Source organism: Schistocerca gregaria, chromosome X (assembly GCF_023897955.1).
Source record: "Schistocerca gregaria isolate iqSchGreg1 chromosome X, iqSchGreg1.2, whole genome shotgun sequence".
NCBI lineage: Eukaryota > Metazoa > Arthropoda > Insecta > Orthoptera > Acrididae > Schistocerca > Schistocerca gregaria.
Window position 1 is genome coordinate 142801758 of NC_064931.1, and position 24218 is coordinate 142825975.

Below are 24218 nucleotides of genomic sequence, written 5' to 3' on the forward strand. Positions count from 1 at the left end.
CTATCATAAAAGGGTATAAGGGCATAGTAATTTTTGAAAAATTGTATCTCTGATATTTTTCTGGCGTATTTTAAGGTCCTTACAGACACCTCAAAAACCACATCTGATAAAATGGTGGGATGAAGATATCAAAGATCTGGTTAGAAAGAACTTATTTCACTTCAGAAAGGTACCAAGTTTCTCGACAACATCCAAAATTTACTTCCAGCTTTAAACTGCATAAAGAACCATATATCAAAACATGTTTTGGGCACATAATACAAAAGAATTGGTTCTGAGATACTCCAGCCTTCATAAAGAAAACTAAGCCATTTTCATGGATATTATCAAACCCACTATAGAAAACAATAAGCTAGTGAATACGGTACATCTGTTTATACCAAGTCATATGGCATGATTGAAAATAATGAAATAGTTGGTGATGATGTGAAGATGACTATTCAGAAGGAAACACTTGTAAATATTTAACTACTCTCATCAGATCTAAAGATCACTTGACATTTAAGGGTCAGCAAAAAAGGGAAAAAAAGCATGCCACATTCAAGAAAATCAAAATAATGTGGATACATACAGATTAACAGACCACTGGTAGAAGGTGAACAAAATAAAATTAGCCCCAAAGTATTTGTGATATTATGTGACAACTTAATCTAAATGGCAGAGTGATCATAAGATACAAAGTGGGCTAACAGCACACCCAACATATGCAGCCTTGGCAAGAATTCGTGAGATGAGAAAGAACACTCAGAAAATGTAGTAAAGTCTCCTGGAGTCCAAGATAGTATGTTCTCTCTCCCTGACATTTTACCTGTGGGGTATGTTAAAGTGGTAAATGTACTCTCATACCCCCCTACTGGAAGAGATCCAGCAGAATACTAAAACTGCTATTGAAGCCATCCACCAATCAAAGTTGCTGAATGTGTGTCTCAGTTTCATAAATAATCCAGAGTGGTGCAATGACATTAATGGTGACAATTTTAAGCATTCTAAGCATCCTTCTTTGTCATTAAATAGAGTAATTTATTTCCTGTCAGACTTACAAACATTTTCTGGGTCAGTTTTCTTTGGGCACCGTGTACAAATACAGATTGACCATTAATATGAATAGAGTGCTGTGACAATATGGGTATAAATCATATTTTCTTTGTAGAAATGACTTATGGAAACCATTAAACAGAGTTTTTGCAACAGTTGATCAGATATAATCAGTCACTACCAACTAACATAAAGGCTTCTCATTATCAAAATGCTGTATTTATATTAGAAACACAATTATAGTTTTAAATAACTGTAATCTTTTCCTGTAGCATTCTAAGGGTAAGATACAAACAAATGACAACATAAGCCAAATAAAAAAAGGCCTCTACAACAGAAAACTGATTTAACCACCAGTCTAAATTCAGTTTAATAAGACCTGATATTATCTGGTGATGGAGAAAAGCAATCTTATGTATTTTAAAAGCTTTCAATTTTTTTTTTACAAAGTCTTAATTGTCTTGATCACAAGAAAGATCTATTACATACAGTGGATTATTAATTTTGGTTGCTAAACAACATTCTTCAGATCACTCAGTAAAGACACTGTAGGCTTGAATGCCATGGTCTGCTATTATAGCTCAGTACATGCTTATAATAGGCCAAGTTTCAATACACTGTTGGGTATACCAAAAGCAATACAGAGGGCAATAAATGTGGTTCATATTTGCATTCTGTAACTTCATTGGTATAACCAACAGTGTATTGAAACTTGGCTGGTTCATGAGCGTGTACCAAGTTATAATAGCGTACAATGGTGTTCTAACTACAACGTAAGTAGACACTGTGTCTGACTATAGTTGTTTAGTAACTGAAATTAGTAATAAACTATATTTAGTATTATTTTTAAATTAATTTTTTTAAAATGCAGTTTCTCTCTACTGACAGATTTTACATTCCTGCAGGCTTATTTCTTACCCCTCCTCCCATTCAATTTGTGTTATGGTTGTGTGGCTACTTTATACACAGTTCCATAAACCAAGGAACTTACTGATGTAGGGTGGCTTTTGTGCTTTAATGATACAGATAGCTGTATCACAGCCACAACCACAATGAAGGGGAATCTTTGGAGAGGCCTGACTAATATATTTTTCCTGAAGAGTGGCAGCAGTATTTTAAATAGTTGCAAGGGCAACAGTCCAGTTGATTGACTGATCTGGGCTTGTAACATTAGCCAACATGGCCTTGCAGTGTTGGTAATGTGAACAGCTAAACAAAAGCTGAACAGCCAGGACATCCTCATCTACTGTATACCTAACTGATGATAGCATCCTTTTGAGTAAAATATTCCAGAGTTACAATAATCCCCTCTGTTCAGATCTCTAGATGGGGACTATTCAGAAAGATGTTGCCATCAGGAAAAAAATAAATTAATTAATTGAAAAAAATGGCATGCTATGGGTCAAGGCATGGAACGTTAGATAACTTAATATGGTAATTAGGTTAGAGAACTGAAAAAGATAAATGGATAGGTTGAAGTTTGGTGTAGTGGGACTTACTGAATTGCAGTGGCAGAAAAAACAGGACTTCTGGTGAGATGATTACAGGGTTATAAATTCAAAATCAAAGAGCCTAATACAGGAGCATGTCTAACAATGAATAAGAAAATAAGAATGTGATTAAGCTACTATGAGTAGCACAGTGAACACATCATCATAACGAAGATAGATACAAAGCCTACACCCACTGTAGTAATACAAGTTCATATGCCAACCCGTTCCACAGATGAAAAATGTGTAGTGAGATAAAAAGAAATTATTCACAGTTAAGGGACATGAAAATTTAATTGTGATGGAGAACTGCAATTTGATAGCATGAGAAAGAAGAGAATAAAAAACGAAGGAGACTGGAAGGAATGAATGACAAGGGAAGCTGACTGGTAGAATGTTCCACAGATCACATTGCTAACACACTGCTTAAGAATCATGACAAGATTGTATGCACACAAAAAAACCTTGTTATATTGGAAGGTTTCTGATTGATTATACATGGTGAGATAGAGATCTGGAAACCATATTTTAAACTGTAAGACATCTCTAGGGGCAGATATGGACACTGACCATAATTTACTTTTATGAACTGCATATTAAAATGGAAGAAATTACAAAAAGGTAGGAAAATGATAAGATGGAGACTTGATAAATTTAAATAACCAAAGATTGTTTCATAGGGAGCAGTGGGCAACAATTGACGAAAAAGGAGAACTGATATAATAGAAGATGAATGAGTAGCTATGAGAGATGAAATAGTGAAGATTGCAGAGGTTCAAATAAGCAAATAGAAAGGTCCAGCAGCAGTCTTTCGAAGAAAAAAAAAACATGAAACAGTGAATCCAATGTAAAAAAATGAGGAAATACAAAATGAAGCATACAAAGGGGAACACAGACCTAAAAAAAGGAGTGGCAGAAAATGCAAAATGGCTAAGCAGGTATGGCTAGTGGACAAATGCAAGGCTGCAGAAACATATATGACTAGGGGAAAACAATACATAAAAGGGCTACTCAAAGAAATTAGATCAGAAAGCAAGAGGTAATAATGAAGATGAAATGGAGGATACACTGCAGTGAGAAGAACTTGATAGAACAATGAAAGCTCTAAGATGAAACATGACCCTCAGGCTACCAGCAATGATGAAACTATTCCACTTGGTCTTCAAGAAATATACAACAGGCAAAACCCCATGAGACTTTGAGAAGAACATTATAATGTGTACATTTTCATCATTTTGTGCTCGCACAGCTAATTTATGGTAATGTTAATAAGAAATACCACAACTGCATTTAGGTATGTTTATTATGCAACATCCAGTTTCATTCAACGACCATCATAAGGTGCCACCAAATATTCCCCAACATTCACCCAATATTCTCACAGAATTGTATCAGTATGGTTAAAAAAGTCTAATTGTCTTACATAACACTGAAAGCACATTCTGGAATGTCGGGAGCACACGAACACTCTGATGACTGTCTGGGGCAAGCACAGCCAGCAGTAAGTGCTCATTGTGTTCGTGAGTGTGCATTTAATGTTACTTGATATGATTAGACTTCTTGAGCCAAGGTACTGGCAAAATTCAGTGAGAATTAGGTACAAAGACTGTGGGTGAAATTTCAGTGGCACTTGGTAATGTTCACTGAATAAAACTGGTAGTGACATAACAATCATATCTAAGTACAGCTGTGTTTCATTCTTATTGACATTAATGTGTTAATTCTGAAGCTAGCAGGTGCTGACATGTATGGATATTATCTAACCTACAGTTTAATAAGATTGCAAAATACTGACACAAATTATTTACAGAAGAATGGAAAAACTGGTGGAAACGAACATCAGATAAGATCAGTTTGGGTTCCAGAAAAACATAGGAACATGCGAAGCAATATTGATGCTATAACTTAATTTTATAAGATGGGTGTTAAAACTTTTGACAACATTGACTGGAATATGCTCTTTGAGTTTAGGGAAAATCTTCAGAGAGCGAAGGTTGTACAGAAACCAGAGTGCAGTTTTGAGTAACAGGAAGTGAAAGGAAAACAGTAGCTGAAAAGGGAGGGAAACAGGGTTGCAGTGTGTCCCAGATGTTATTCAGCCTTTCAAACTGAGCAAGTAGTAATGGAAACCAAGGAGAAATTTGGAAAGGAAATTAAAGTTCAGGGAGAATAAATAAAAATTTTGAGGACTGTCACTGACATTGTAATTCTGTCAGACGGCAGAGGACTCAGAAGAGCAGTTGAATGGAATGGATATTGTCTTGAAAAGAGGTTATAAGATTGACATCAACAAAGGTAATGGAATGTATTCAAAATAAAGCAGGTGATGCTGAAGGAATTAGATTAGGAAACGAGATACTAAAAGTAGTCAATGAGTTTTGCTAAATGAATTGCTAAGTAACTGATGCTGCATCAGAGTAGGAAGGATATGAAACGCAGACTGGCAATGGCCAGAAAAGCCTTTCTGAAAAAGAGAAATTCATAAAGCCTACATAAAAATTTTAGTGTTCAGAATCCTTTTCTTTAGGTATTTGTGTGGTGCATGCATGGAAGTGAAACATTGATAAGTAGTTCAGACAAGAAAAGGACAGAAAATCTGAGACATGATGCTAAAGAAGAATGTTGAAGATTAGATGGGTAGATCGAGTAATTAATGAGTAGGCAATGAACCAAATGGAAAAGGGGGGGGGGATTTATGGAACAAGTCTAATAAAATAAGAGATCAGCTGACAGGTCATATCCTGAGGCATCAAAGAATCATGAATTTTGTATTGAAGGGAAGTATGGGAAGTAAAACTTGTAGATGGTGACAGACTTTGCTACAGTAAGTAACTTCAAATGGATGTAGAGTGCAGTAGTCGCAGAGATGAAGAAGTTTGCACAGGAGCTCCATCAAATCTGTTTTGGACTGAAGACCACAACAACAACAGTTTATACAAAAACAATCAAAGAAAATGTTAATTGAGATGCACTTTTGACATAGATAGCTTAGTGCACGTATGTGCGTGCTCACACACACACACACACACACACAATTGTCTAACATGAAAACTTAGTAATAATAATGATTTATCATCAGTTTAAAGGGAAATCAGCTTGCAGTAAACAAATGTTTAGGCCTGAAAATTGGTAACTTAGAAAGAAAGGAAATGTGACTAAAGAGTACATGATGATATAATAACAATAAACCATTTATGGCATGTAACTTACATCATTCAAAACTGTACACTCATATGAAGGCTGAAACTTCTCTTGCTCTGCTGGTGGACGTTTCAGAATTTTTTCACGGTCTTGTTTATGTTTACGGTCAGCTCCCTTTAACTGAAACATTACAAAGCATATATCTTTGAAACTAGTTCAATAATAAGAACTTTATATCTATTCATTAGCTAAACATCAGATTTGCATTGGCTTCACAAAGCTTATGAATTTTTTAAAGACTGTAACATTCAAGGTACAACTGATATATTGTACTAGGTTAACCCAGTGTGGAAAAAAAAGAAAAAAAAAGTTAAGATTGAATCTTTTAGTGTTGGTGAAGTATAGAAATTTAAAATCGTGTGCCACACAGGGACACTAATGTAGACCCTTGCTTCTGGTGTGCAGCACTCTGTCAACCGAGTCACCGAAGCACAAACCACATGAAAGCTTCACCATTCCTTTTAAATCAACAAAAAAACCATGTCCAAAGTTGAATGTGAGCCCTGATCATAAGAATTAATCACAGTTTTGTAAATTTTCCTACATCGTTCAATGCAGGTAATGTGTATAGACTGTTTACAGAACAGACAGAATGGTTCATGATCAAAGCTGCATAAATGGTGAATTCACTTGATATTAGAGTTTGAAAGCCAGAGGGAAGCTCTGAAGGAAGAAACTAAATGTGAATGTAAGTTACAGTAACTGGATTTATTCTCTGCAGAGAAAGGAAAATACTTTGGGATATTTTAATGATTTTCAAGAGAAACTACTGAAAGAGTCGAAGCAATTGAAACATTATCACAGTATACTTGAAATGTGTGATTGCTCTATTTATCATCACAGTTTTTCAAGCTGAAGTCATGCATTTTGCAATGGTTTCTTATTCTTTTAGTTAATGGAACCAGTTTTTGCAAAAATGAAATGACAGACATTCAAATGATCATGTGGCTAGTGCTTACTTTCAATGAAGCTGTAAATACAAATATTTTTCTGTTTTGTTTTCACTAACTCTGAGCTAAAGGAAAAAAGTTAATCCTGGAATAATTACCTTGAAAACTTTTATTTGACACGCTGCTGCATGAAGCCACTTCAGTTTACCCTCATTATGTAGGTATGTTTCTACCTGAATACGGAATGGAACCCCTTTTTCTCCTCCATGCTTCTTTGGAGTAAATTCAGTGCTTATACAGTTAACCTGCAACAAAAAATAAAAATATACTTTTGGCACTGTAAGCTTGCTCTCTTCAGTCTACAACAGAAGTTATGAAAAATGCATGTAATTATAGATCATTACTCTACAAATATTTATTATTAATATTTCAGAAGGGATATGTCAGTCTTGCAATAAAAAATTCTACATCTACATCCACTTTATTTTATGTTGTTATTTTACACCTAACAAATGGTTAAAATGGCTCTGAGCACTATGCGACTTAACTTCGGAGGTCATCAGTTGCCTAGAACTTAGAACTAATTAAACCTAACTAACCTAAGGACATCACACACATCCATGCCTGAGGCAGGATTCAAACCTGCGACCATAGCATTACACCTAACAGTTTGTGTTGTCATTAGTTACTGTGCCAGTGTGACTATGGCAATACATTATCAGTATTAAACTCAGACAGCATTGCACATTGAGCAACAAAATTAAAGGATCATTGTTTTGAAATGGCACAAGTGTCTCTCACTGCCCATGTCCTAGGAGCATGCAGGCAGGCAGTCCTGGACAACCCTTCAATTCCATATGCTTACTAGCAGGTGCAAGATCAGCAGTGTAGCCTACCTGCAGGCTGTTTGTTTTTGTACAGGTCAATTTTTTAAATGCACAACAACTGCTTTTGATCACATTCAGATTTTATTGAATGGTTTTGAATGGTCCCTAGTGGTTCCATCGTGTAAACCGGAGCAAATACTGCAGTCGCACTGCACTTTAAAAGCGTGTGATCATGTTCAATGGGGTTCCTAGCCTACTACGTCCTTAGAGGAAGGTTGAATCATCTGGAAAATGTTACCAGTGTCAGAGGTTGTCAAGAATGTCATCCTGTTGCTCACTGACTGCCAACTGTCATTTTTGATCATGAAATGTGTGTGAATCAGTGCCCCACAGAAAGAGGTGGTTTCACTGCCCTTTATGCAATCTTATGAGGACTTTTCAAGTTGGTTTTGAGTGGCAGTGTGTCTGAAATGTTTTCCTTGACCATCCATAAAAAAACTATGTGACTTCCATGCTAAGTGTTGCAGTTCTGACCTCCATCACAGAAGTGTCAAAAGGAAAGGTAAAACGTGGGTAAGAGGGGTGTAATGAACTTCCCATCATGTGACACACAGATTAAATTAGATTAGTACTTGTAAAATATTACATGACAATCAATTTTTTTTTTTTTTTGTGGGGGTTGGGAAATTACCCACTTACTTTATTTCTAATGAGTAGAAGGAGTTGCCATTAAGAAATTCTTTTAATTTCCTTTTAAATGCTATATGGCTATCTGTCAGACTTTTCATGCTATTAGGTAAGTGACCAAAGACCTTTGTGGCAGCATAATTTACCTCTTCTGAGCCAAAGTTAGATTTAACTTTGAGTAGTGAAGATCATCCTTTCTCCTAGTGTTGTAGCCATGTACTCTGCTATTACTTTTGAATTCATTCGGATTGTTAATAACAAATTTCATAAGTGAATATATATAGTGAGGCTACAGTGAAGATTTCTAGCTCTTTAAATAAGTGTCTGCAGGATGATCTTGGATAAGCTCCCGCAATTATTCTGACTATACGCTTTTGTGCAATGAACACTCTTTTACTCAATGATGAGTTACCCCAGAATATGATGCCATACGAAAGCAGAGAATGAAAATAGGCATGGTAAGGTAATTTACTCAAATGTATATCACCAAAATTTGCAATGATCCTAATAGCATAAGTAGCTGAACTCATACGTTTCAGCACATCCTCAGTGTGTTTTTTCCAGTTCAACCCCTCATCAATGCAAACACCTAAAAATTTTGAATATTCTACCTTCGCTACCGATTTCTGATTGAAGTCTATATTTATTAATGGTGTCATTCCATTTACTGTGTGGCACTGTATATACTGTGTATTGTTAAAGTTTAATGAGAGCTCATTTGCAGAGAACAACTTAATGATTTTCTGAAAAACATCATTTACAATTTCACCAGTTAATTCTTGTCTGTTGGGTGTGATAGCTATACTTGTATCATTGGCAAAAATTACCAGCTTTGCATCTACGTGAATATAGAATGGCAAGTCATTAATATATATTAAGAACACAAGAGGACCCAAGACCGAACCTTGTGGCACCCCATTCTTGATTGTTCCCCAGTTTGAGAAATCACCAGTTTTTTGCATATTATGTGAACTGTTTATTTCAACTTTCTGAATTCTTCCAGTTCACACAGGCATTGGACAGAACTGTGGTGAAATTTGTTGTCAGTGCAACAGCATTAATCCACATTACACCTCACATGAACTTCTGAGCTCTGGCCTTCTTTTGTACATGTTGAGACCTTGCTGTATAGAGGCACCACCAGTCCCAAGAGTGACATCACACGGTGCCACACTTCCGCACCATTACAGAGGAAGGTTGTAGGCACCTTTGAGCCACATTCCAAACTTTTTGAAAATTGTAGCATTTTGCATACAATATCAGATCACCAGATTTTATTTATTTACCTTTTTACAATTCATCATGTTCTGAAATGAACTGTACCATTTGTACAAAATACAGAAACTCAAAAGGAAACACTTTGTCTCAGTACATTGAGAATGTTCCCTTGGTGACTGAATAAGCTTACAGGGATGGGGAAGTGTAAACAGTAAAACAAGAAACCTCTGTTTGGAAATTCCCTAGCTAAAAGCTATAAATAAGAACAGCTGACAATGGAATCATCTTATCAGCACTAAGAATTCTAAGAGCCTTCATTGTAATGTCTGTCTAGTGGTTCTACAGGACACATTCAAAAGAGCTACAAGGAGCACAGCACAGATTGTGCCAAGTTCAGTGGAACTTCTAAGTAATTCTTGTGCAGGGCCCAATAGCAAACAAACTGAAAGCATTGAGAAGTTAATATGCTAAATGATGAAACTGGAATGGGTGCAGGTAAATTGGGGATATAACTATGATTAAGATAAATCTGTCAAATAATTCTGGCTTGTTATACAGTCTGGTATTAGTTGGAACACGGTAAATTTTATGGGAAATGAGACTGGATTACTGCATTTTATTTTTAATTTTATTGCTAAAATAACAGATTTTAGTAACCAGTCTATAATTATACATAAAAATTGAGGAGTCTAAAACTTTCATTCAGCAAGTGGCCATGGAAAAAGTTTGTGCACATATTCATCATGTTTCTAAAACGAATGTAAAAATGAGAGGGTTGGTAGAGTGAGTCACAACAAGCAACTTTCACATAGCACCCCAATTTGATACTAGGCATCATTTAACAGCATTGTGTGCCAGCAGGAAGGTAGGCATACATCCTGCCACCCAAATGAACATGGTAGCAGGTTTGCAGAGCAACATTTTCAATTTTTTTGTGACATCAAGGCAAAAAGAGTGGTAGGATTGGTGTTTCATGATATTTATTTGTAAACAGTTACAAGAACTGATTGAGTTACATCCTTCTGCTTGAATGCATGCCATGCGCCTGAGAGATTTTTGCACCCTTTCAAATGCCCCTCGTAAAGTGGGGATTGCATCAGAGACTTCCATAATTCACACTATCAGCTCTTCAACCATCTCAATAGATGTTTCAACAGCAGAAGATTTCAGATGTCCCCAGATGAAAAGATTAAGAAGCATCAAGGTGGGGGAATGTGCATATGCTGCCACCAACCCACTGCACCCTATCCAGTTCTCACCAAAAGGTCTCAGCCTAATGATTTTGCACCACATGAGAGAAATGCACAGATTCACTGTCTTGTTGGGACCACATGTGCTGTCTCACATTGAGTGGGACATGTTCCAATAACTCTGGCAGTGTTTCCCTTAAGAATATTAAGTATCTGCTAATGTTCAGTCATCAGAGTATGGACCAAGATATGTACCAGTCGGATTATTGCCTACCAAATCAGCCCAAAGATTGACTGTGAAGCACTCTCGGTGACCATGAACAAAGGTGCCACGTGGATTTTCCCTTGCCCACACATGTTGATTGTGGCTGTTGAACACACGTTCCCTTGTAAATGATGTCTCATCCATAAAATGTACAAAGTATGGGAATGCAGGTTGAATGGCACATTTCTGGAAAAACTACTGGATAAGTCACAAAAGTCAATGAGATGCAGAAAATCTTATGGATTAAGGACTTGAACTTTCTGTAAGCAGTAAAGATGCAAATCATTTTCATTCCACACACACCAGACTGTAGAATAGCTTACGCCCATTTCTTGAGCAACAATCCATGAGCTTGTTGTGGGCATGTTTTGTAGCAGTGGTAACACCTCTTCTTCAAACTCTGATGTATACACTGTGCATTAATGACTGTGACCGTCCAGCCTTTGCACCTGCATCACAAAATGAATGCATCAGGTTTCACAGTAGGCCTCAAATGCACATGTGCCATTATGATACCTTGTCAGTAGACAACTCAACAAAAATGCAGCTGTCTGTCTTAGGGACCTGTGGATAGTAGTAAACATGTATGGATCTGGCATTCAACGATTTGGAAACCAATTAATGTACATCCACTGAGCAGCGTTAGCATTTCCATCCACCACCCCCATAAAAACAATCCACATCTGCCCTTTCCTCTCAAGAAAACTGCTCCATTTCATGTCCACTCCACATACTACCAAACACAAGACTGTCCCTTGTCCCTGTTTGTTGACACACTGACACAGGATGAACCAGACTCTGCAATGTGCACAGGTGCTGCCCTCTACACATCATCATATGAAACAGGCATTTGCACTGCCAAACACATTGTATTTGTGTCCCAGCAAATGCTGGAAGAAACTCTATGGTGTTGTCCACCTGGAATACCTGCTATCATTTCAACTCTGATGGCGGGTTGTATGTCTGCCTTCCCAGTGGCGTGCAACACTGTTAAATAATACCTAGTGCCAAACGCTAAGGGATACAGACATGTTTTATTATGTGGTAGTTGCTTATGACCCACTCTGCTAGTCCTGTCATTTTTTTACTTTCATTTAAAAAACACCCTTCAATAGTCTAAGGTGACTCAAAGAAGCTAGTGCATTTTAATGCATTATCTACTAATAACTTATAATTGTTTCTATTGACACAACAATAGAAACTCAACAGATATGCTTCATCAAATTTAATTTCCAGTGTGTCATCATTTTGCACCTCTAAGAGTTCCAGCTGCACTGCGTCTGGCGCATTTTTAGGCAAAATGGTACAAGGGTCGCTAAATAAATTTAGGAATGGGTTCACCTAATGAAACTTAGTGAAGCAAACCTTTAAGGTTGAAATCAAGTTACCAACTTTTTTACTATATGTAATCTTAAAGTTAGCTTTTAACTTCTCTAACACTGCCTTGTAAATAGGAAAATAGACATAATAACTACTTCAGTTGATGTCAACAAATTTCAATTTCTCAGGAAGGCATTTCCAAAACAACTGTTTTGACTGACAGCATCAGTTCCATAACATATGATTGCAAACTACTAACAAATTATTTACCTGGGTATGGGAAGACTGGTAAAAGCCATCCTTGGGGAAGGTCAGTTTATGTTCTGGAGAACTGTACGAATATGTGAGTCATTACTGACACTACAAATTTGAGCAAGCAGTAAAGGAAAGCATAAAGAAATCTAGAAATGAAATACAATATTTTAATAAAAAATTGTGGGAACCAATGGTGACAGGTGAGCTGCATGTGATCCATGGGCCACAGCCTGTATATCCCTCCTCTAAAGTAATTGAGAGAATGATGAAACAATGATTCACCAAGTGCTTAAATGACCAGTCTATTGAATAATAATCAACATGGCTTTCAAACAGATAGAAGTACAAAAACACTAATGTGTTACACAGATGAAATAGGAACTTTGATAACAATAATGCTTGTGTAGGAGTTAATTTAGATCTTTCTAAAGTTTTTGATGTTGTTAGTCACGAAATAATTTTAGATAAGTTGGAAACAACTGGGATAAAAGGAATAGAAAACATGTGGTTTCAATCTTATCCACAAAATACATCACGGGTTTAGGGACTCACATCAGCTAATTTTAATCATAAAATCAGAGTAGTATCTGATGCAAAGTAAGCCAAAATAGGCATACCACAGGGTAATATGTTAGACACCCTTCTGTTCCTTATTTATATGAATCATATACACAGAAAGTGCAGCTAAGATCATGTTTGAAGATTGCACCAGTGTAATAAGAAATCTCTGTTAACAACAACCAATCAAGTTCTCAAGTCCTTGTATTCATGGTTCAGTGCAAACTGGCTGACCCTTAATGTGAAGAAAACAAGTTATATTCAATTTGGAAAGATGAATTAAAACCAAGATCTCCAACTGGTACTGGGGAGAAATGAGTTAGAAAGGGTACAAAGCACAAAACTTTTAGAAATCAACGCAAAATGGAAGGATCATTTAACTTAACTCTTAGAGCAGAGTTAAAATCAGTTTTTGTTGAGAAGTATTTCTACAATGTAAATGAATATGTTAGCTTACAGAAATACTAGGCCCTTGTTATTGAGTTCTTTTGATTCTGGTAACAGATGTTCCATTTATGCCATGTTTGTCTTTGCCAAAGAATGTTTCTGCTGTTGGTTTTCTGTTTCCTCTGATTCAGATGCAGTGCACTACACCACCTCACCTCAGAGAAGAGATCTGGTGCCAGCTACTTGTGATGGATACAGTGTTGGCAGGTTTTCCATGTGTTACATTTTTCTGTAGTGTTGTGTTATGTATTTATGTGCTCTAATTTTTTCACATATGTTTTATATCAAAATTTCATGTTCTAGTTACAGTGACAAGCCAAAACGTTTTGACTACTGCCCATTGTGACACTGGATGCCACCTAGTGGCATTATGGGCATGCGACGTGGGAACAAAAGTACGTAAGCAGAGCAGACTTGGTCGGGAGAACACCCTAGCAAAGATATGGGCCGCAAATGGGGAAATCCATTGAGGTAAGTGACTCTGACAATGGGCAGATTATTATTACACAGAGCCTGTCACCAAGTATTTAAAAAATAGCGAATCTGATAGAATGTTCATGTGCAACTGTCACGAGCATCTGCCGAAACATGTAGGAGGACAGTGAAACTGCCACTAGGTGCTGCATGGTTTGACATCCACAACTCTTCACAGAATGTGGATTTCAGAGACTTGTCTGCTCTGTGAAGTATGATACATGGTGATATGTGGCATCTCTGCCAAAGGAGCAACATCAAGGTGAACAGTGGCTCAAAACGTGCAGCGCACCATGGACGCAGGGAGGTGGGACCAGTATTATGCTATGGAAGACATTCTTCTGTGCTTGCATGGGACCTGTGGTAGTACTTACAGACATGCTGGCAGCTATAAACCACCTGCATCCCTTCATGCTTGATGTCTCACCTAATGGCGATGTCGTCTTTCAGCAGTATAATTGTCCATGTCTTGGAGCCAGAATTGTGCTACAGTGGTTTGAGGAGCATTATACTAAACTCATGTTGATGTCTCAGTGACCAAATCTGCCTAATGTAAATCCTATGGAACCTATCTGGGTCACTATCGGGCACCATCACCATATACGCAAATCAGCTGCCCATTATTTATGCGAATTACATGACTTGCACATGCCAAAAACCTACCAACAAACTGTCTGATCCCTGAAATGCAGAATCAGTGCTGTATTTTGTTCCAAAGACAGACGAACAAACTATTAAGCAGGTGGTCATAATGTTTTGGCTCATCAGTGTATATCACTGATTTACTTCTTGTGCATGGTGCAACCTCATTGTAGACAATGTATTTGTGATTTTCCTACAAATCATGTGCCGAGCAAGGTGGTTATGCCAGTGCTAATGCACTGCTGGGAGGTGCATGGTTTCTTTCCTGTCCAGTGTGAATGCTAAGGTGGTTCGATTGATAAGGCAATGGCCAACTACCTGCCCTATGCTTGCTTAATCCTATCCTCCTCTACTTATGTTTTAATATATGTATATATTATTTCTGGGCTGTATCTGCAATGTCGGATACTGTTGTACTAAATAGCCTAAGGATGAATAAAAAAAAATAAATAAGAGCAAACAGACTGTGTACAGCTACAATGATTATGAAATTAAGGCGAAATCCATTATCAGGTATATGCATGTGGTAAAGATCATTACAGGGTTTGTGACATTAACAAATTTAATGGTAGAAAAGGGAAGATTAAGGCTAATTGTCCTATGAATGGTGAGGTCACTACAGATGCTGCACAATCTAGGATGGGAGGAAGGAAATCAACAGTGTCATTTTCAAAGGAATTGTCCCAGTCTTTTCCTTAAGCCATTTTACCATTACAATACTCCTCTTGGTTTAATGGCAGAGCCCAGACTGCATTTGAGGATGTATCAGAACACTCTTGGACAGTTACAGATTTTAAGGTTAGCCAAGTGTGTAAAGAGAAATATGATTAAAACAATAAATGGTTAGTGGACAAACAAAATTACTAGTTGAAACAGTGTGCCTGATTGGGACTTGCACCATGATACTTTCCTTTTACAGGGAGCAGGCCACCATGTCTTACAGACTGCCATCTGCTTCACATCTCCTGTGCAGCGAGCTACGTTAATTTAAGTATTAACTGTATTTTTCTAACTTGCCACTTCTTCTTCTGTGTGTTTTTGCTTTTAGGAAGGTTTAATTTTCGAGTACTAGTAATAGTAGTCCATAGATTACGTGTTTGTTTTGAATACAGTCAGAGAGAGTCCCTTTAGTCAGATGTAGTGCCAGGAGTGCTAGTGTTTGTTTTCAATACAGACCAGAGACAGGTAGTGCTTATTTTCATTGTTTTCAACTAGAAGTGTCTAGTAAACACAGTTTAGTCAGCTATCAGTCGCCTTTGGTGAATTAGCAGACTAGTTAAAAGTTGATTAACTCCTACAGCAAATTGATTTCTTAGGATGGATAGGATGTGTGACTGATGTGTACAGACGTAGGAGGAGCTGGCCACTGTTCGCGAACAGCTGAACGTGTTGATGGCTGCGGTCAGCCAGTTTCAGGCTGCTGCCTCAGAGTGTAGTGGCAGGGGGGAATCTGGTGCATTGCATGGTACACCCCAGGTGTTACATGCTTCACCCACGGTCCCTGCTGTTGAGGCATCTTCACAGGTACCGGGCGCGGTTGGTCCACCCTCTCCCCAAGGGGATTGGTGGGTTCAGTGGCGTTCGCGGCGCACGAGGTGGAGGGTCAATGTGGAGGCTGGCCGTACAGCATCGCCCGCTCTACCTGTGAGTGGACATTTGGCTGCTCCTTCAGCAAGGTCCAAGCAGGCACACGGGGGAAGGGGATTATTAGTGATTGGGAGCTCCAACGTTAGGCGGGTGATGGAGCCCCTTACGGAAATAGCGGAAATTTGGAAAATATTTTGAGTAGATTTCCTGACCATGTTATAGTTCTGGGTGGAGATTTTAATTTGCCGGATATAGATTGTGAGACACAAACTTTTATAATGGGTGGCAGGGACAAAGAAACCAGTGAAATTTTTTTAAGTGCATTATCTGAAAACTACCTTGAGCAGTTAAACAGAGAACCGACTCATGGAGATAACATATTAGACCATCTGGTGACAAACAGACCTGAACTATTTGAAACAGTTAACGCAGAACAGGGAATCAGCGATCATAAAGTGGTTATTGCATCAATGATTTCAGCCGTAAATAGAAATATTAAAAAAGGTAGGAAGATTTTTCTGTTCAGCAAAAGTGACAAAAATCAGATTTCAGAGTACTTGATGACTCAACACAAAAGTTCTCAAGTGCAGATAGTGTTGAGGAAGCTCAAAACCATCGTACAATATGCATTAGATGAGTATGTGCCAAGCAAGATCGTAAGAGATGGAAAAGAACCACTGTGGTACAACAACCAAGTTAGGAAACTGCTGCGGAAGCAAAGGGAACATCACAGCAAACACAAAAATAGCCAAAGCCCTGCAGACAAACAAAATTACGTGAAGCCAAATGTAGTGAGAGGAGGGATATGGAAGAGGTGTTCAATGAATTTGAAAGTAAAGGTCTATGTACTGACTTGGCACAAAATCCTAAGAAATTTTGGTCTTATGTCAAAGTGGTAGGTGGATCAAAACAAAATGTCCAGACACTGACCAAAATGGTACTGAAACAGAGGATGACAGACTAAAGTCCGAAATACTAAATGTCTTTTTCCAAAGCTGTTTCACAGAGGAAGACTGCACTGTAGTTCCTTCTCTACATTGTCGCACAGATGACAAAATGGTAGATATCAAAACAGACGACAGAGGGATAGAGAAACAATTAAAATCGCTCAAAAGAGAAAAGGCCACTGGACCTGATGGGATTCCAGTTCCATTTTACACAGAGTACGCGAAGGAACTTGCCCCCCTTCTTGCAGCGGTGTATCGTAGGTCTCTCGAAGAGTGTAGTGTTCCGAAGGATTGGAAAAGGGCACAGGTCATCCCCATTTTCAACAAGGGACATCAAACAGATGTGCAGAACTATAGACCTATATCTCTAACGTCGATCAGTTGTAGAATTTTGGAACACGTATTATGTTCGAGTATAATGACTTTTCTGGAAACTAGAAATCTACTCTGTAGGAATCAGCATGGGTTTCGAAAAAGACGGTCGTGTGAAACCCAGCTCACGCTATTCATCCACGAGACTCAGAGGGCCATAGACACGGGTTCCCAGGTAGATGCCGCGTCTCTTGAATTCCGCAAGGCGTTCGATACAGTTCCCCACAGTCATTTAATGAACAAAAAAAGAGCATATGGAGTATCAGACCAATTGTGTGATTGGATTGAACAGTTCCTACATAACAGAATGCAGCATGTCATTCTCAATGGAGATAAGTCTTCCGAAGTAAGAGTGATTTCAGGTGTGCCGCAGGGGAGTGTCATTGAACCGTTGCTATTCACAATATACACAAATGACCTTGTGGATAACATCAGAAGTTCACCGAGGCTTTTTGTGGATGATGCTGTAGAATATCGAGAGGTTGTAACAATGGAAAATTGTACTGAAATGCAGGAGGACCTGCAACGAATTAATACATGGTGCAGAGAATGGCAATTGAATCACAATGTAGACAAGTGTAATGTGCTGCAAATACATAGGAAGAGAGATCTTTTATCATTTAGCTATGATATAGCAGGTCAGCAACTGGAAGCAGTTAATTTCACAAATTATCTGGGAGTAGGCATTAAGAGTTATTTAGAATGGAATGATCATATAAAGTTGATCGTCAGTAAAGCAGATTCCAGACTGAGTTTCATTGGAAGAATCCTGAGGAAATGCAATCCGAACACAAAGGAAGTAGGTTACAGTACACTTGTTCTCCCACTGCTTGAATACTGCTCAGCAGTGTGGGAACCGTACCAGATAGGGTTGTTAGAAGAGATAGAGAAGATCCAATGGAAAGCAGCACGCTTCGTTACAGGACCATTTAGTAATCGAAAAAGTGTTATGGAGATGATAGATAAACTCCAGTGGAAGACTCTGCAGGAGAGATGCTCAGTAGCTCGGTACGGGCTTTTGTTGAAGTTTCGAGAACATACCTTCACCGAGAAGTCAAGCAGTATATTGCTCCCTCCTACGTATATCTCGCGAAGAGACCATGAGGATAAAATCAGAGAGATTAGAGCCCACACAGAGGCATACCGACAATCCTTCTTTCCACAAACAATACGAGACTGGAATAGAAGGGGAACCGATAGAGGTACTCAAAGTACCCTCCGCCACACACCGTCAGGTGGCTTGCGGAGTATGGATGTGGATGTGGATGTAGATGTAGACTGACTCCAAACTTTAACCTGCCACTAGTTCCTCTCCATACTTTCCACGTAGATCTTGCAAAGAAGAGACATTTGAGAGTTAAACTTAACTGCAACCTAAGGTAAGTTACAAGGTGTTATGATGGGGGAAGGAATCAGTGATAGCCATTCAAAGAAACCATCCAAAAACAGCAGTGTTTTAGAGGGAGAAAGAAAGAAAGAAAGAAAGAAAGAAAGAAAGAAAGAAAGAAAGAAAGGAAGGAAGGAAGGAAGGAAGGAAGAAAGAAAGAAACAAAGAAAGATAGATAGATAGATTAAGATACCATCCTGACATTTGCGTGAAATGATTTAGGGAGAAAAATCTAGATGTTCAGACATGGATTTAGACTGTCCTTCTCCAAAATTTGAGTCTAGTGTCCTAAACATTGCGTGTATAGTGCTATAGGGAATCATAAAAATTAGAAACAAAATTTCCTTGCTCATGTGGAGGAAGATTAGGGTTTAACATCCCACTAACAGTGAGGCAATTAGAGATGGAGCACAAGCTCAGATTATGAAAGAATGAGGAAGGAAATCAGCCACCTCCAATTCAAAGAAACCATTGTAGCATTTACCCAGAACAATTTACGAAAATCACAGAAAACCTAAATCTGGATGGCTGAAGGTGGATTTGATCCATTGTCCTTTCGAATGTGAGTCCAGTGTGTTAACCACTGCACCACCTCCCTCAATACTGGATGTGTCATTGTATTACAGTTTAAGAAAATTTATATATACAGGCATCTGACAAACTCTCAAGATTTTCTCTTGGCATCTTATGCATGGACTACAGTCTATAGAATACATGATACAGGAGCACTCTGTTCTGTTTAGAAACCACAGAGAGGGAACTTCTGCTTGTGGCTGTCATGTGTGTAGTGTGCAGTCACTTGTAGCTTGTGTCTCACATCAGCACAAATTATGTCTGTTGCTTGGGCTCTGAGACCATCTTTGGTTTGTACAGGCTGCTAGCACAAGTGCTGAAGCCTGCTGGCCTCACACATGGGGTTCAAGCAAAGCTCAAAATTTTCAGTATCTATCTTAGAATTGATCGGGGTCCTTTGATTTGCCTTGACCTATAGTATGAAGTGAAGAACTGTAGGATACCCTTTGATAGGTCAGGAGTGCACTACACAAAGTGGGTCCCCCCCTTTTTTTTTTTTTTTTTTACGTTAGACAGTAGCTTGAGGGCCTCTGATGAAAGCTCACCAGTCGATACATAGAGAGTGAAATCAGATCATGTACAAAATACACACACTTTGACTATCAAAATCTTAACAATAAATTGTTGAAGTATTCATAACAAAGTTCCTTCACTTATTGTCCTCCAGGAAAGTTGTCATTCTCAAATTACTCTCGGATCTGGAAGCTGGTTGAAACCCAAAGTAAAAGCTCCAAAATATTTAGTGAGTCATGGAGCATATATCAAAAAGACAGATTAGATGCCACAGGAAGGGGACTACTCATTGATGTTGACAAAAATATTGTGTCTATCGAAGTCAAAACTGAGTGTGACCATGAAGTTGTCAAGATGCGAGTAGCAGACCTAGGTGAACTCAAGTTAATTATCAGATTTTTTACTAGTCACATGATTCCCCACAACAGTTGTAGAGCCACTCAAGGAAAGTCCACCCTCAGTATTGCGGAAATATCCAGATCACGCAGTATTAGTTGGAGGTGATTTTAATCTACTGAGTATAGACAGGGATGATCTCTGTGGATTTACTACAAGTTGTACAATAGACAGTCTTGCAAAGTACTTCGGAACGCATTTTCTGAAAACTGCCCACACACAATGAAAATATTTTAGATCTCGTAGCTACAAACAGGTCAGTATAAAGATGGTGATTATGGTTACTGAAGTTAGTAAATCCATCAAAAAGGCTAGGACAGTATTTACCCTGGAAAAAGCGAATAAGCAGTTGTTAGCATCCCACTTAGATACCGAATGAGGTGGTGCAGTTTTTAGCACACTGGACTCACGTTCAGGAGGATGGCGGTTCAAACCCACATCTGGCCATACTGATTTAGGTTTTCTGTGATTTCCCCAAATTTCTTCATACAAATGCCAGGCTGGGTCCTTTGAAAGTGCATGACCGATTTCCTTCTCCATCCTCCTCTAATCCAATAGGTCCAATAACATCACTGTTTTGTTCCCTCCCCCAACCAACCGCCCACCCATCCATTTACTAAACTCTAGTGATCTCACTTCATTATACTCTGCACACTTACAACATTTCGTTCACACAATTGTTTCCTCAAACATTCTGCTCACAATACCTTTCAGAATACAAAATCTCACTATAGAGTGAAGTTTCCTGCTCTGTTACTTTGAGTGAAAAGTGAAATACCCAAGTACTATCTTCTTTCTTTTCCTCTATATTGTGTGGTCCTTATCAGTCATATACCTGCTCAAGTGTTTTTCATTTTTTTTCTGTCTTATGTTTTGGTTGTCAATTCTGTGTTGATATTCACCTTTTTATGTCATCTGGATATTGTTTCTCATATACTTCTTTGTCTTTCAAATCCTTATATTCCTTTTCTAGATAATGCTATAGTAGGTTCTCTCTCCTATAAAATTCCTACCATATAACAAGCCCAGCATAACCTCTTTTTCTTTAGCACTGAAGTAGCATTATGGTGTTCATGATACTCTCATAGTTTTTCATAATTTTCCACTCCTCCAATCCTTGGTATCTTCATCAATCATAAATCCAAATATTTTGTTTCTATTTTATTTTCAAATGTTAATAGTTTTTCCTCTTTCTTCCTAATTGTTACAGTTTCACATCCATATGGTAGTATCACCACTATAATAGATTAATGTAAGTGTATTTCAAAGTTTCTGCCAAGTTCTTTTCTTTAGGTTTTTGATTTAATTGTAAAGTGTTCAGTTAGCAGCTGCTCGACATATGTCTATTTCCACATCTGTTCTATTGTCCTCACTAAAGAGAATCCTTGAGTATGCAAAGTGGTCAGTTCTCCTGAAGGTTAATCCACCTGCTTCCAAGAGTGCTTTAATTGGGTTTTTCATCTTTATCACAGGTACACAGTCTTCTACCCACTAATATACAGTCTTGTTTTGACAGCAGTTTGATGATAGTTTTGTGTCATTCTGATTATGTCTATCCTGGAGTTGCTTATTACTGCTACATCATCCAAGTAAGCAAGTCTAGTAACATCTGTACCCCAAAAGTCAATTTCCTCTGATTAATAATCTGCCAAAACTGACCCCAATTAACTCTAAGGTGAGTTTCAATAACACATGTGAGATTGCATACCCTTATCTCAATCTACTTACAGTTTGAAATGTTCAGTTTCTCATACTGGTGTTTCTATTCAGTGAGAAATTATAAATTATTTTTTATCTAATGCTCATCTTACATTACATTTAGTTCATTGTTTCATGTACTGTGGGCCACACACCTCTTTTCAGTTGAAACTTCCTGGCAGATTAAAACTGTGTGCCCGACCGAGACTCGAACTCGGGACCTTTGCCTTTCGCGGGCAAGTGCTCTACCAACTGAGCCGAAGCACGACTCACGCCTGGTACTCACAGCTTTACTTCTACCAGTACCTCATCTCCTACCTTCCAAACTTTACAGAAGCTCTCCTGCGAACCATGCAGAACTAGCACTCCTGAAAGAAAGGATATTGCGGAGACATGGCTTAGCCACAGACTGAGGAATGTTTCCAGAACATCCCCCAGGTTGTGTCTAAGCCATTTCTCCACAATATCCTTTCTTTCAGGAGTGCTAGTTCTGCATGGTTCGCAGGAGAGCTTCTGTAAAGTTTGGAAGGTAGGAGACAAGGTACTGGCAGAAGTAAAGCTGTGAGTACCGGGCGTGAGTCGTGCTTCGGTAGCTCAGTTGGTAGAGCACTTGCCCGCGAAAGGCAAAGGCCCCGAGTTCGAGTCTCGGTCGGGCACACAGTTTTAATCTGCCAGGAAGTTTCATATCAGCGCACACTCCGCTGCAGAGTGAAAATCTCATTCTGGATCTTTTCAGTTGTTCAGTAAATCTTTTTCTTTTCTGTACCTCCTGTTGTGTCTTGAGATCCCCTTTTATGAATCTTCTCCTATTCCTGCAACTGTAATTATAATTCACGAGTCATACTTTATCAAATATTTTATGTCGTACTTTCCATCATGATGTCACCTGAAATATGCTAGATGACAATTTTGTTCCTCAACAATAGCCTTTCTTGCTCTATACCTTTAAAATTATCAATGTCAGAGTGGTCACCTGTGCATTGTAATTTATATAATCATTCAATAAAGTAACTGAAGTGTAGCTTACAGGTTAAGTCTTGCAAAGATTGGGAGTAACCATTTTTCAAATGTCAATTGTCAATCTCATGATATAATGGGATGACACACTAGTGAGAAATCTTGCAACAAAAGCTAGCTAGCAAAGTAGTTGATAGATACCCATTTCCCCCATGCCATCCTGAGTCCTGTGTAACTGGAGAACTCAATCATCACTATTTGTAAGAGTGGTTATCTTCAATGTATTTGCCTATTTGTCATAAAGAAGCAGACCACTCAGTAGATATTCAATTGTGTTTCAGCATTTCTTTGTCACTGAACTCTCTTGCTCTTATTGTATAATCAGTATCTATGCCTCTTTTTTGTGTTATAAGATGAGATGTATCACAATTGCCTTGTCTGCAATAGTGTTGATATTATTTATTTCCCATTTTAAGGTGTACTGAGAATGTTAAAAAGAAATGCTTAAGCTCTCTGCTGACCCCTATATGTCATGTTCTCTCTATTTTACACAATGATCACCTACAATGACATGTACAACCATCACTGAAGTTCCTCTTATTGCAAGGCAATGAAGGTATAGTCATCACAGTGCTTTAATGATGCAATATGGCTCTTGAATAGTGCACTGCTTTACAGACAATCTGTAGCTTTAGTGTAGTTGCACCACAAATAACACTGAGTCTATGTTTATTAAATGGAACCTAAATGCCAGTGTAAACATGTTTAGGCCATGCTTTGCCTCCTACATAATACTCCATACATACAAAGCAGAAGCCGACAGAATTTGCCTTAAAAAACACAGAAAGGAATGTCCTGTGTTGGTTATCAAGGCAGAGAAAAATGTGATCAATAGTTCAGAAAGTGACACACACACACACACACAGTAACATTTTTGACAAAGTGGAAACAGAATGTTGTACACTATAAAACATGCTGAAAGTTTTTGAATCAACTGACAAATGCAAACATTCAATGCTGTTTAGACTGCAACACCAACAAAGAACAATAAGACAAGTCTGTTAATTTAGTTCAGTGCAACTTCCCTGAATGAGGAGGAATTTACATTTGCGCCTGCCAATAATGTTCTTGGCATGAAGTGGAATGATAAGAGAAATGTCCATCACCTGTAAACACATCATAACAGGTCAGTGTGTATTGAGAACATGGAAGTAGAACAATAAAGCTCAAATCTATTTCCTGTAAAGATTATAACCAAGGAGTGAGTGCAGATCGCATGCATAATCAGC

At 38.2% G+C, this 24218-nt stretch overlaps 1 protein-coding gene across 8 annotated transcripts in view; it reads right to left on the bottom strand.

The window, feature by feature from the left end:
- LOC126299478 (transcription factor CP2) overlaps positions 1 to 24218 on the bottom strand; it is a 793232-nt gene that overhangs the window by 154476 nt on the left and 614538 nt on the right. For all 8 annotated transcript variants that reach the window (XM_049991412.1, XM_049991416.1, XM_049991411.1 and 5 more), the window contains 2 exons: positions 6775 to 6921; positions 5736 to 5846 (listed from right to left, as the gene is read on the bottom strand). In XM_049991412.1, the coding sequence (XP_049847369.1) occupies positions 5736 to 5846; positions 6775 to 6921 (258 nt within the window). The remainder of the gene's footprint in view (positions 1 to 5735; positions 5847 to 6774; positions 6922 to 24218) is intronic.